The sequence below is a fragment of the Micromesistius poutassou genome (genome assembly GCF_964030765.1).
Source record: "Micromesistius poutassou genome assembly, chromosome: 6".
NCBI classification, from domain to species: domain Eukaryota; kingdom Metazoa; phylum Chordata; class Actinopteri; order Gadiformes; family Gadidae; genus Micromesistius; species Micromesistius poutassou.
Genome location: NC_140276.1, coordinates 9,430,922 through 9,444,963, shown reverse-complemented (window position 1 = coordinate 9,444,963; position 14,042 = coordinate 9,430,922). Strand labels below are relative to the sequence as shown.

At 54.0% G+C, this 14,042-nt stretch overlaps 1 protein-coding gene across 1 annotated transcript in view; it reads left to right on the top strand.

Annotated features, from left to right (window-relative positions):
- Window positions 1-970: 970 nt before the first annotated feature.
- fat4 (FAT atypical cadherin 4) overlaps window positions 971-14,042 on the top strand; it is a gene marked incomplete at both ends in the record, with an annotated part of 94,257 nt that continues 81,185 nt past the window's right edge. The window contains 2 exons of the mRNA XM_084469156.1: window positions 971-994; window positions 2,078-7,111. Of these exons, the coding sequence (XP_084325282.1) occupies window positions 971-994; window positions 2,078-7,111 (5,058 nt within the window). The remainder of the gene's footprint in view (window positions 995-2,077; window positions 7,112-14,042) is intronic.

Below are 14,042 nucleotides of genomic sequence, written 5' to 3'. Positions count from 1 at the left end.
CCTTGCTGGTCTAAAATACGACCGTGGTTTTACGTCCTGGGCCCCGAACGCCGTCTGCACACACTGGAGGTTTGCAGCCATGTCATTGGACTCCACCTGTTTTTACCATCATGTCCATCGGAAATAATGTCCTCCGACATCAGTGACATCCGTCACATGATGATAGGAATGACGTATTGATATTCATATCAAGACGTGAAAGTAGAGGCTATGCAGAATCCAGTTGAACTCTGAACAAGTGAGTCTTGAGTGTTTTGCGGAAGCTGGTGAGCGACTCTGCGGTCCCGACGTCAGCAGGGAGCTCGTTCCACCACTGCGTGGACGAATGGACCCTGATGTCGGTCCACACAGACACACTGTAGCATAATCAGTCCAGCTCTAATCTCAGAGGTGTCCATCTAACCAAACACATCATTCGATCATCTGATTTGTAGATAACGTTTCATTCTTCCTTTCCTTCTATTTTTCTTGATTTATCCTTCTTTCTTACTTCTTTGTTCTTTCCTTTATTTATTTCTCTTTTTATTTAGTTCTTGCTCTCCTTCCTTCAAATTAAACCAATATATTACTCAATGGATTAGCAAGCATAACGGCAATATGATTACCATAAACCCCTCTGCATGGATTTGGAAAGCTATGCACTACGCTATAAGGCCGCTAGATGGGGCTGCTCCCCTGTAGTATTTGCAGAAGAGGGTCCTGAATTCATTATTTTTGCTTCGGGGATTGAAATCAGATTGGCTGTTTGACTTTATGAGTATTCACGATTATTTTGTTGTTTACTTGACAAAATAACGCATTCATCCTAACAAACTACTTTTGTAGGTCGACGGGACCAAGACCCAGGGTGAAATGCAGTCATCATTCACTATCATCCATTTATTGCATTGACCATCAATTCATTGAATTGACGTTAACCCGGTTACCCTACATCTGTTCACTCCAATGCAAACAATCCAATGATTTGCCAATGGCTGACGCCTACCTGACGACAGTAATCTGCCTAGGACCTAAACAGATTAGGGTTTTTTTTTTTTTTATCATTTATAATAACCTCAACTTTAGGTTATCATACATCTACCTGTCCAACCTGGTTGATTGACAGCCAGCTGTAGTAGCTGGGAGAGAGGCTGACGCCCGCCCCTCTCCCTGTCGCCTCTCTCTCTCCACTGGACAGGGGGGGAGGAGGGAGAGAGGGAGGGAGAGGCAGAAGGCTAGAGAGAGAGGAGAGAGCTTAAGGGGAAGGGAGGAAGTGAGGGAGGGAGGATAGGAAGAAGGTAAGAGAGAGAGGGAAGGGAAGAGGAGAGAGGAGGAGAGAGAGAGAGAGAGAGAGAGAGAGAGAGAGAGGGGGGGGGGAGGGATGGGGTAAGTGAGAGAGGGGGAGCGAGCGAGCGGAGGGGGGAGAGACCGAGAGGAAGGGAGGAGGAGGCGGGCTGGAGTCCGCTTTCATCCAATCACAATGCGGATGGGAGGGAGTTGACTAACTCCAGCTTTGTTCTAACTTAGTGGGACTGAGTACAACATGCACCGTTATACAGACGGCGAGGAGTTCAACCTGAAGCACTTTGGATCCACTTTGTGCGCGTCCTGCAACGCGCTCCCATACCTGTGACTGGAGTGGATTTTATTCCTTCTTCCTTCTTGTTTTGTAGAATAACGTTTTAGATAGCGGTAATCGTAAGATGATTTTTTGCGGGAGAGGAGTTACTATAATAAGGTGAGGAACTTATCCCCGAGAAGAAGCGCACCGGGATCGATAGTCCTGCAGGAGTCTACTGTTGTTTCTTTCCGTCCCGGGACCTTGGTGCCTTCATGAGGACTAAACAGGATTATTAAAGCGATACTTTGGGAATACTTTGCAGTATTTACGCACAGGGTTGGATAATACGCACCGCTACTTGGAGAGCCTGCTCCATACCATGCTCTAGTGGTTTACAGAGTCCAGAGAGTGGATGCATTATAGGCATGGACTTTGTCTGACAAGAAAGGTGGACTGGGCTCATCAACCATGGCGCTCACAGGTCGGGCTCTAGGTCGGTTTCACGGTGTTTTACTGCTCTTGTGGACCCTGTCCCAGTACTCCGCCTCCAGCCAAGTCCGCCAGGAGTTCCGCGTCCATGAGGAACAGCCGGTCCGGACGCATGTGGGGACCATTGAGACGCGCCCGGGCTTCACCTACCGCTTCAGTGAGACCCACAGACTGTTCGCGATCAACGGCTCCACCGGGGCCATCTACACCTCCAGGGTGATCGACAGGGAAGTTTTGCAAAGTGATGTCATTAACGTCGTGGTGCTCTCCAGCCAGCCCACCTACCCCACGGAGGTGCGGATCCTGGTGTTGGATATTAACGACAACTCCCCGGTGTTCCCCGATGAGTCCATCGTGGTCTCGTTCAAAGAGGACGCCAGCAGCGGCCGGCAGGTCATACTGGACACAGCCACGGACTCGGACATCGGCAGCAACGGGGTGGACCACACCACGTACCGGATTGTGAACGGCAACGAGCAGAGGCGGTTCCGTCTGGATGTTACAGTCAACCCTAGTGGCGAGGGGGCTTTCCTACACCTCGTCTCAGCAGGAGGCCTGGACAGAGAGGTCACCCCCATCTACCAGCTCCTGATCGAGGTGGAGGACAAGGGTGACCCTAAGCGGTTCGGCTACCTCCAGGTGAACGTGACTATCCAGGATATAAACGACAACCCCCCTGTGTTCAACCAGGAGCAGTATCAGACCAGCGTGTTTGAGGACGCTGCCGTAGGCTCCAGTGTGCTTCAGATTACTGCTTCAGACCTGGACGATGGAGTTAACGCTGATGTGAGATACTTCCTAGACGACGGGACGCCTTTTCAAATTGACCCCAAAGCCGGTACTATTGTCATTAAAGAGCCACTGGACTTTGAGAGCAAAAGAGAATATTCTTTGACTGTTCATGCTGTAGACAACGGGGTGCCCTCCCTGTCTGGCAGGACTGAGGCCACCGTTAAACTCCAAGATGTGAACGACAACGACCCAGTGGTCAAGTTTAGATACTTCCCCACGACCTCTAAGTTTGCGTCTGTGGATGAGAACGCCCAGATCGGCACTGTGGTGGCGTTGCTCACCGTGTCGGACTCTGACTCGCCCATGGCCAACGGGAACATCTCCGTCTCCATCCTGGGGGGCAACGAGCAGAGACACTTTGAGGTCCACACGTCTCCAGTCCCTAACCTGAGTCTGATCAAAGTGGCAAGCGTTCTGGACCGGGAGCGGATCTCCTCCTACAACCTCACCGTGTCGGTGTCGGACAACGGTCACCCCACGGCCCGCTCCTCCTTCGCCAGCCTGATGATCTTTGTGAACGACATCAACGACCACCCGCCCATCTTCCAAGAGGCCCAGTACCGGGTGGACATCAGCGAGGACATCCCCACGGGAAGCTACATCAAAGGGGTGTCGGCCACCGACGGCGACTCCGGGCAGAACGCCAACCTGCGCTACTCGCTGGTGTCCGGCAACGCCCGGGGCTGGTTCTCCATCAGTGAGAACAGCGGCCTGGTGACCAGCGCGGCGCTGCTGGACCGTGAGGAGGCCTCCCACATCGTGCTCAACATCAGCGCCAAGGACCAGGGTCTGCAGCCCAAGATCTCCTACACCCAGCTGGTGGTGAACATCACCGACGTCAACGACCAGGTGCCCACCTTCGCCCAGAGGTCATACCACGTGACCCTGGCAGAGCATGCACCTGCCGGCAGTGAGCTGCTACTGCTGACCGCCTCCGACGACGACCTGGGTGCCAACGGCAGCGTGCGCTTCACCTTCGACGCCGAGACGCCGGCGGCCATACAGGAGCTGTTCCGCCTGGAGGCATCGACGGGGAGGCTGAGCACGGCAGCGGAGCTGGACCGCGAGGACCAGGGCTCCTACCTGCTCCACGTCCGGGCGGCCGACGGCGGCACCCCCCCTCTACACTCGGTGGGCAGGGTCAACGTCACGCTGAGGGACATCAACGACAACAGGCCCGTGTTCTACCCCGTGCAGTATTTTGCCAACGTGAAGGAGAATGAGCCGTCGGGCTCCTATGTAACCACCGTTCTCGCCACGGACCCCGATTTAGGTCGCAACGGCACAGTGAAGTACATCATCACGGCCGGAGACACGGCCAAGTTCAACATCAACAGCAACACGGGCCGAGTGAGCACCCTGGTGTCTCTGGACCGAGAGGAGAAGACGGCCTATCAGCTGCAGGTGACGGCGGTCGATGGAGGGGGGTTGAGGTCCCACACCCAGGCTATCGTGACTGTCACGGTGATCGACACGCAGGACAACCCCCCCACCTTCAGCCAGAAGGGCTACAGCTTCGTCATGTTCGAGAACGTGGGCATCGGAGCGGTGATCGGGACAGTGTCCGCCACCACGGTGGACCTCAACACCAACATCACCTACCTGATCACCTCCGGGGACCAGCGGGGGGTCTTCGCCATCAGCGGCGGCGGGCAGATAGCCGCGGCCAGCCAGGTGGACCGGGAGGAGCAGGGGTTCTACCAGCTGAAGGTTGTGGCCCGGGGCGGGGAGGTCACCGGAGAGGCCCTGGTCAACATCACCGTGAAGGACCTGAACGACAACGCCCCCCACTTCCTGCACGCTGTGGAGCACGTCAGCGCTGTGGAGAACTGGGGCACGGGCCACGCCATCTTCCAGGCCCGGGCGTCCGACCCGGACGAGGGCACCAATGGCCAGGTGGTCTACAGCCTGAAGCAGAACCCCAAGGGCCTGTTCCACATCCACGAGAAGCACGGCCTCATCTCCCTGACGGGGCCGCTAGAGGTCACCACCAGCTCCTACCAGGTGGAGGTGACGGCCTCCGACACGGGGGTCCCCCAGCACACCTCCAGCCTCATCCTCACCGTCAGCGTGTACGACGTCAACGACAACTCCCCCACCTTCGACCAGCTGTCGTACGAGGTGGTCATCCCGGAGTCGGAGCCTGTCAACAGCCGCTTCTTCAAGGTGGACGCCACGGACAAGGACTCGGGGCTGAACGGCGAGATTGTGTACGACATCATGGATGGCAACACAGGTGACATGTTTGGTGTCTTCCCTGACGGCCAGCTGTACATCAAAGCGGAGCTAGACAGAGAGCTCCGCGACAGATATAACTTGGTGCTGGTGGCGAAAGACCGCGCCGTTGAACCTCTAAGTGCTAGTGTCAACGTCAGCGTCATCCTGGACGACGTGAATGACAACCGACCGCTCTTCAACAGTACCAATTATGTGTTCCACTTTAAGGAAGAGCAGCCCAGAGGCTCGCTGGCTGGGCGGGTGTGCGCCCAGGATAAAGACTTTGGCCCAAACAGTGAGATCAGATATACATTCGAGCTGCCACAACCCAACTTTGAGCTGAACGCCATCACCGGGGAGTTGACGAGCACTCTGCAGTTAGACCGCGAGTCCCTCATGAGACAGAGAGGCGCCGCTGGGTTCAGCTTCACGGTCATTTCATCAGACCAGGGGCTCCCCAAGCCCCTCAGGGACCAGGCAAAAGTGCAAGTTTACATTCAAGACATCAACGACAATGCACCAAAGTTCACCAAAGACATTTACCAGGCCTCCATCTCGGAGTCAGCCCAGAACATGACCCAAGTGCTCCGGGTCTCGGCCTCTGACGTGGACGAGAACAAAAACGGACTTGTGGGGTACCACATCGCAGAGGGGAACGAGGAGGGCCAGTTTGTGATTGACAGCGGCTCTGGTCAGATTACTCTGGTCGGAACACTGGACTATGAATCCACCTCCCACTACTCTCTGAAGATCCTGGCGGTCGACGGAGGGACGGTGCCCTTGTCCTCCTCCTGTATGCTCAGCGTGAGCATCCTGGATGAGAACGACAACTCACCCGCCTTCCCCAAGTCCTCCCTGTCCGTGGACGTTCTGGAGAACATGAGGATCGGAGAGCTGGTGGCCTCCGTGACTGCCACCGATGCCGACTCGGGCCCGAACGCCGACATCACGTACAGCATAACGGCCACAAACAACCACGGCACGTTCAGCATCAGCGCCAACACCGGCAGCATCTTCCTGGTGAAGAAACTGGACTTTGAGACACAGTCCTTTTACAAGCTCAACATCACGGCCAGAGACAACGGCCGTCCGGCCCGCTCATCCTCCATCCCCGTCGTCATCCACGTTAGGGACTTCAACGACAACCCCCCCATCTTCACCCCGGGGGACATATTCAAATCCATCGCTGAGAACCTCCCCATCTCCGCCTCGGTCATGACGATCACGGCCCACGACACAGACGCGGACATCAATGGGCAGCTGGAATACTCCATTGTCCAGCAGACGCCCCGCGGTGGGCACTTCAGCATCAACCCTGGCACCGGGCTCATCTACACCAACAGAGACATCGACAGGGAATTCTCCAACCTGTTTGAGCTGACCATCAAGGCCACAGACCAGGCCGTGCCCATCGAGTTCCGGCGCTTCGCCCTGAAGAACGTCACCATATGGGTGACGGACCTGAACGACAACGTCCCCGCCTTTGTATCGCAGAATGCCCTTGTGGCCGAGCCCAACATCGTCATCGGGTCGATCCTGACCACGGTGGTGGCCTTTGACCCCGACGAGGGGTCCAACGGGGAGGTGGAGTACGACCTGGTGCGGGGGGACGCCGACACCTTCATCATGGACCGCTACAGCGGGGACATCCGGCTGGCGTCCCAGCTGCTGCCGTCCCGGCTGGTGTACACGCTCACCGTATCGGCCACGGACCACGGCGCCGAGCGCAGGACGTCCCGCACCGAACTGACCATCATCCTGCAGGGCGGGGACGGGCCTGTGTTCTCCCAGCCCAAGTACATCACCATCCTGAAGGAGGGCCAGCCGCCCGGCACCAACGTCATCTCGCTGGACGCCTCCAGCCCCCGAGGCTCCGGCACCAAAGTGGAGTTCTTCATCGTGGCGGTCCGCAGCCACGGCAAGGCGGTGGGCCGGCTGTTCAGCATCGACCGACAGAGCGGTGTGATCCAGACGGCCGCAGAGCTGGACCGCGAGCAGGGCTCGGACCTCTACTTGCTGGATGTGTACGCCATCGAGACTGACGCCAGCCAGCCCAGGACGCAACGTGCTGAGGTGAGTCGCCCCCCCCCTGCTGAGCTCTTGGTCTGCTGTGTTTGCTGGAGCTGTTGTTTGTTTGTTGTTGTTTGGCACAGCGCTTGTGCTTGTGCTGAAGCCTTTTCTTTCACAATGACGTGGGAGCGAGGGTCTGAGCTCCTGCAGCGTGAGAGTTAAGACAGATCCACCCATCGGGGCCGTTAATGGCGTCTCTTCAGCTGTGTCTCTGTTCAACTGTAGCGTTCTTAGATACGAGAGAGAAGGTCTTGTTCTTTGGCATTTAAACTCTGTTGTTTTGTGCTTCCAATACTCAATACTGGCCAGTACAACATGAAACTTTGCACTTATTATTTAACTTCCGCTCATACTGAAGTTATTTCAGAGAGGACATGAACTGTGCCCATTGCGTTTATAATCTGGAACAGTCTTATCAGGGGCTGGCTGGAAAAGGGCTCCAATTTTTAAAGCCCTGTACACCAGTGGACCCGCGAGGCGGGGTTAAGACCCGTGGCTGCTTTCCCTCAGTGTTCCCCCGCCGGAGGAACGTTATTGATATGCTCTGATGCTGCATCACGTCTGGCTGGTATCTCATCAGGCCCTACCGCCCGGGGGCTGCTCCAACGACAGGGTGGTCTGCGGCTCCACAGGCAATAAGTGACCATTAAAATCAGCTGACCTCCTAAGACCCTCTGAAAGATGTGGAGGGCAAGGGAGAGTGAAGAGAAGATCTCCCAGAGTGAAACCTAAGCCGTCCATTGAAAGAGTATTATGGGATGCTCCTCATTGGAGACTTGGCGAGCGCGCTCCCTGAGGGGGAGAGTAGGGGGGGCAGGCGGGGGGTGCTAACTTCTGTTAGGTTTAAACAGTGGAATGCTAAGGCTCGGTTTGGTGGCTAAGGCTAAGGCACCCCTTAAATGAAACAACATGTGATTTCGTTTCAGGGTTTTTAGAACATTCATCGCTAAGGAGACTGAAGAGGGCCGTGCGTTTACAGGCCAGATGATACTTGACTTTGTGTATTGACAGTTGTTGCATATTGAGTTGTTTTCCAAGCAGAGTTGTGCTTTGTCAGGGAGCTGAATGTGGTTTCTGTTTTCTCATGTGAGTGATGAGAAAATATTGAATGATACGTCGGGAAAAAAAAAAAAAATCTGTTAAATGACTTAAAAGTCTGAGAGAGGCAGAATGCGTTTGACCATGGCTGCAAATGTCTCTTCAGCCACAGGAACCGTTGAAGCTGTAATCCAGTTTGGACATCGCTCATTCTGAGAACAATTCAAACTTTATTGCAATCACAGATTACTTGGTGCAATCTTCTCTGCGAGTTAACTCTGAGGTCAGTCCAGCCAGGCGGCAGTATCAAATGTTCCAGAGTGGAGATGCTGATCTCTCCTTCTGGATAATGGGTTTATATGAGAACAGCAGAGCCCTGATCCTAGACCTGCTCAGACTGGGTTTCACAGTGGGCCTGGACCCTAGGCCCACAGTCCAGGGAGTCGATATGGAGCGGCAGTGAGGCCATGCAGCTTTCAGGGCCCGAGATGTAGGGGTGTCCACTCGGATACCGTTGTGTGTGAGATCGGAGAGTTTTTCACCTGCTGAAAACTCTGCACCGTTTTGTCTATGGCATGATTGTATGTTGGCTGCAGGATGTTTAATATTGAACGAGGGTAGAAAGACCATCACATAAAGGAGAGAAAGAGAGAGAAAGAGAGAGGGATGTATACGTAGAGAGACCCTCACACATAGGAGAGAGAGAGAGAGAGAGAGAGAGGGTTTCTGCAGTTGACCTGCAGCCAGAGAAGCCAACCCTCCATGGAGTTCAGAGGTTGGCAGCCAGACCACAGCTGTAACTAATAACCAGCTGACCTCCAGGGCCGTACACAGGGGCCGGCGGGTTGGGGCACTGGGCCCCCCCCACCCCACCTCCATCTCTGCTTCTCGTCACCAATACTCCCCTGCTCCTCCTCTATCTGACTCGCTCAATTCCTCCTCCTCCTCCTCCAACTCCTCCTCCTCTCACTCTCTCACCTCCTCCTTATCTTCCTCTATCTGACTCTCACCTCCTCCTTATCCTTCTCTATCTGACTCTCACCTCCTCCTCCTCCTCTCACTCTCACCTCCTGCTTATCCTCTTCTCTCTGACTCCCTCACCACCTCCTCCTTACCCTACTCCTCTATCTCTCCCTCACCTCCTCCTCCTCCTGCTCTCTCACCTCGTCCTGCTCCTCCTCTCTCTGACTCCCTCTCACCTCCTCCTCCTCTCTCTCCCCTCCTCCCACTCCTCTCTCCTACTCTCCCCCTCTCACCTCCTCTTCTGTCTCTCTCTCTCTCTGGAGCAACATGAAGACATCTCCAGGGTGGGCTCCTGGTCTCTCCTGGTCTCTCCTGGTCCAGCCCAGACCGACTGCGGGGGGAGCAGGGAGAGGGGAGGGAGGTAAAAGAGGAGAGAGGGGGGAGAAAAGAGACAGAGAGAGAGAGAGAGGAGAAGAGAGAGAGAGAGGGGGAGGAGGAGTGAGTGTAAAAAAAGTAGAGGAGAGAGAGGTGACGAGAGAGTTTAAGGAGAGAGAGGAGAGAGAGTAAGGAGAGAGAGGAGGAGAGGGAGAGAGAAAGGGGGAGGAGGAGGGAGTGTAAAAAGAGGAGAGAGGCGAAGAGAGAGACTTTAATTAATTTTATTAATGTTTATTTTAGTTGATAAAGATTAGAGCGAGGGAGAGAGAGAATACAGACAGGAGAGGAGGGGTCCTCCTCCTGAAATCAAACGCACCCTGTGTGTGTGAACGGGGCTTCCTTTGTTTGGCCTCCACAGATAGAGTGTTACACTGACCCCGGCCGCACCACGGGGGCGTGCTTGTTTTGCTTTCTGTCTGTGCCGTCAGCGGCTGACAGATTTAGGAGTGTGTTTCCAAGACTCCTCTCTCCCTCCCCAATCAGACAGGAGCTGTAGCAGCGTTCCGACGTGATTGGACGAAGCTGTTGGTGGGGGGTTCGGGGGAGGGGGGGAGGGGGGGGTGCAGTATGAGTTTGCCAAGGCGCTACAAGGCATTGTGGGTAAGGTGCTGCTGGATGTATTTCACTATTTATTGATGCTTTTATGCAAAGTGACTTGCAGTGAGTCCAGAGGGGTATTCCATCAACCAGGCTAAGCGCAAAGCCGGGCTTAGTTCGCTTAGCCGGGCTTCTTTCAGCTAGAGTTGCGTTCCATGAACGTGACTTAAGGGAATCTCCGCTAAGTAACCATGGCAATTTATCCGACCAAACTAACCTGGTCGGGAGCAGGTTAACTGTCAGGCTAACTTGAGTGGTGATTCAGAGAAATCCATCTGTCAGCAACAATTCCAATCATCAGAAGGTTCCGCAAGGGTCTAAGATGAAATTATGCAAATTAAATAATTCAATGAATTGCTATCTTTATCTCTATATTTTTTGAACACATCTATTATTGGCTATTTTTTCAACACATTTTTACACAAATCTATGTATTATCGCGTAATCAGGAATCAGCGGCTGGGTGAGTGGTCTAGCACTTGCCCTGTGATAGGCGCAACCCGAGTTCGCGTCCAGAGTATTTCATAGTATTCTTGGCGTTGGCTTCATTTTGTAATTCCCTTTATTAATTGTATTAATTCCCTAATTAAGAATATTCAAAGAAATGGAAAATAAATGGCATGAAAAGTTACTTGATTTCTCTAGTAATCCTTCCTATATTACTAATTGCGTGGGGCTAGAACCCCGGACGACCGGGTGCAAGTCCGACATGTTAACTCGAGACTATCTCCAAGCTTTCAAATCTATGGTCAATATTAACTACTACTACTTATGCATTCAACAGATTGCCGATTTTTGTGCCAGGCAGCCTCCCTGTTTCTATTAATGGTTACAGTGTTCCCTTTTTGAGTTATTATATGCTTGTACTCCTCATAGACCTCCACAAGCAGCTTCTTCTCGCCATAACATTAGCCTGGCTTGAACTAACATGAGCAAGGCGTGGCTGAGCAATCAACTGCGTTGATGGAACGGCTTAAGCCTCAAGTAGAAGTTGGCGCTAGTTCTAACCGGGCTTAATCAACTAAGCGCCGCTTTCGTTAGCAACTTTGATGGAATATCCCTCAGGTACATATCAAGGGGTGTGCTGGTTTATCTGAGTTCTGTTGAACTCAAATCGACACCGTGAGTCAGTACAACACAGTCCACCGCACAACCAGCCTGGGGTCCTGCTCCTCTGTGGTACCTTGTTGTGAAGTGTTCTCTGTCTCTGTCATCTGTTGGTCATCTTGAAGACGTTCTAATTCTGCACAATTCCCTAACGTTTTAAAAATAGAGTGTCTGCATCACAGAGGGTTTTAAATCGTCCTCTAATCGTTGCTATTGTTCTCAGTGCCAGTTCCCTGTTCCTGTCCCTTTGCTATGTGTGTGTGTGTGTGTGTGTGTGTGTGTGTGTGTGTGTGGCTGTTTGTGCGTGCGTTTTGGTGTGACACCCTAATGTTTTGAAGGAAACAAGGCAGAAACTGGTAGTCAGAGAGGTGGTCTGGGGATATGGTGGAGAGAGAGAGAGAGAGAGAGGGGGGAGAGGGGAGAGGGGGAGGGGAAGGGAGAGAGAGAGGAGGGAGGGGGAGTGGGAGAGGGAGAGAGAGAGAGAGAGAGAGAGAGGTTCCTCACAGCGAGCTTTCCCATAGAGAGGATCCCAGACCTGTCCGACCGCTCAGACTGTCGTGACCTCCCGTCCCGGCCCGTCAGAACAAAGTCCCTCCGACCCCTCAGCCCGGTCCTCTGTTTGGGTCTCCCGTGTCTAGCAGCCACTCTATTGTTCTCTGTGGCCGGCCCCAAACCAGCCCGGACCGCCCCACCCCGCTCCCCACGACACACACCCCGACAGACCAGGAGGAGGAAGTCAGGAGAAGGTCTATTCCTGACCACGCTGCGCGGGCCACCATGTTATGATTACAGAAAGTATTTTAAAGATCTCCCTCCGCCTCGCGGTGCGCCGGTTGGAGGCTGCGTTCCTACTCGTGATGCGCTGTGAAGCCTCGTGGGCTTCATGCTCACGTGGGCGGGATGGTGGGGATTGTAAACGTCATGAGGTCGTGGTCGCTCGCTGGACGTTACTTTTCCAGCGGTGGATCCATTTCTCCGGGTTCGTAGCCGGAGCTCTCTCGGAATGTGGCCACCCCTCTGTGGTTTTGCCCCGGAGGTCCAGAACATATGAGACTAGCGTCGACTCTGGTCTTTGAGGACTAGAGGGTGATCCGGATCTGGTGGGGGGTCTAGGGTCTAGCAGGGACCCGGGTGCATTGGGCTGTGGGTTAAGGTTGGATCTATAGGTCTGCTGGTCGTTTAGCCAGAACCGATCTGATTGGTTGAGGATGACAGGTTCCCTCTCTGCTGATCTGCTCTGATGACAGAAATCCTTGATGTATTTATTTGACACGTTTCAGTTTCTCTCACAACCCCCCCAGCACTAACCCTGTGACATGAAACATTGAGTATTGAGCCGTCAGACGCCCCTGGACAGCGCTATGATCTGGTTGAGGAGCAGGGGAATTCTGGTCGGGTTCTGGTTTTCAGTGTGGCCAGAGTCTGACGACTCACAACGCCTGGAAAACTTCTTCTGGTCCGAGAGAAGTTTAGGAGAGAGAGAGAGAGAGAGAGAGAGAGCGAGAGAGAGAGAGAGAGAGAGAGAGAGAGAGAGAGAGAGAGAGAGAGAGAGAGAGAGAGAGAGAGTGGAGAAATGGAGAGAGGCAGGAAGAGGCAGAGAGAAAGGGAGGGAGGGAGAGGGGGACAGAGAGAGAAAGAGAGCGAGAGGGGAGTAGAGAACGAGAATGAGGAAGAGAGAGAGGGGGGGAGAGAGACAGAGAGAAACATAGAGTGGAGAAATGGAGAGGGACAGGGAGAGAAAGCGAGGGAGGGAGAGAGAGTGAGAGACAGAGGGTGAAAGAGAGAGAGGGAGGGAGGGAGGAAGAGAGAGGGAGAGAGGGAGAGACAGACAGAAAAAGGGAGAGAGGAAGGGAGAGAGACGAGAGAGAGGGGGAGAGAAAGAGAGAGACAGAGGGTTCATTTTGGCCCATATTCTCTGGTAATAATGGATTCCAGCTCTAGAATGATTTGTTCGCACACGTGACTCACTAACCCCCCTGAACACCAACACACACACGCACATGCACACACACACACACACACACACACACACACACACACACACACACACACACACACACACACACACACACACATACTCACACTCACACACATACACTTACAGACATAGAAATACTTAGAGACAACCCCCCGACCCGCCATAACCTCTAAAGTGACATTTAGACCTGACCTCCCCCCGCCTCACACGTCTCACCCCCCTCCCCCCCCCCACCCCTGAGATATCAAATGAGAAGTGGGGAGGATGTGAGTTTTTGCATCGTTTGCAGTGTTCTGACGCACACACACACACACACACACACACACACACACGCACACACACACACACACACACACACACACACACCAACACACACACACAGACCCCCACACACACACACACACACACACACACACACCTCATCTCCCTAGGCTGTGGTAAGACCTAGAGCAGGAAGGGGGTAGGGTGTGTGTGTGTGGTTTTGGGGGGGGGGAAGGGGGGGCAGGACAGATAATTTAGTAGCTGAGCATGAGAGAGAGAGAGAGAGAGAGAGAGAGAGAGAGAGAGAGAGGGAGGGGGAGGAGGAGGGAGCGATGGGACAGTGAAGGAGGGAGAGGGGGAGTGGGAGGAAAGGAGAGGAGGAGAAAGGGGAGGTTTGAGGTCGGGATGTGGGAGGGGAGGGGGAGGAGGGAGGGGGGAGGTTAGTGTCAGATCCAGGAGACAGACGGAGATAGAGTGGCACCAGAGAGAGAGAGAGAGAGAGGGGGAGAGAGAGGGAGAGAGAATATAGAGAGAGGGAGTTGGAGATGGAGAGAG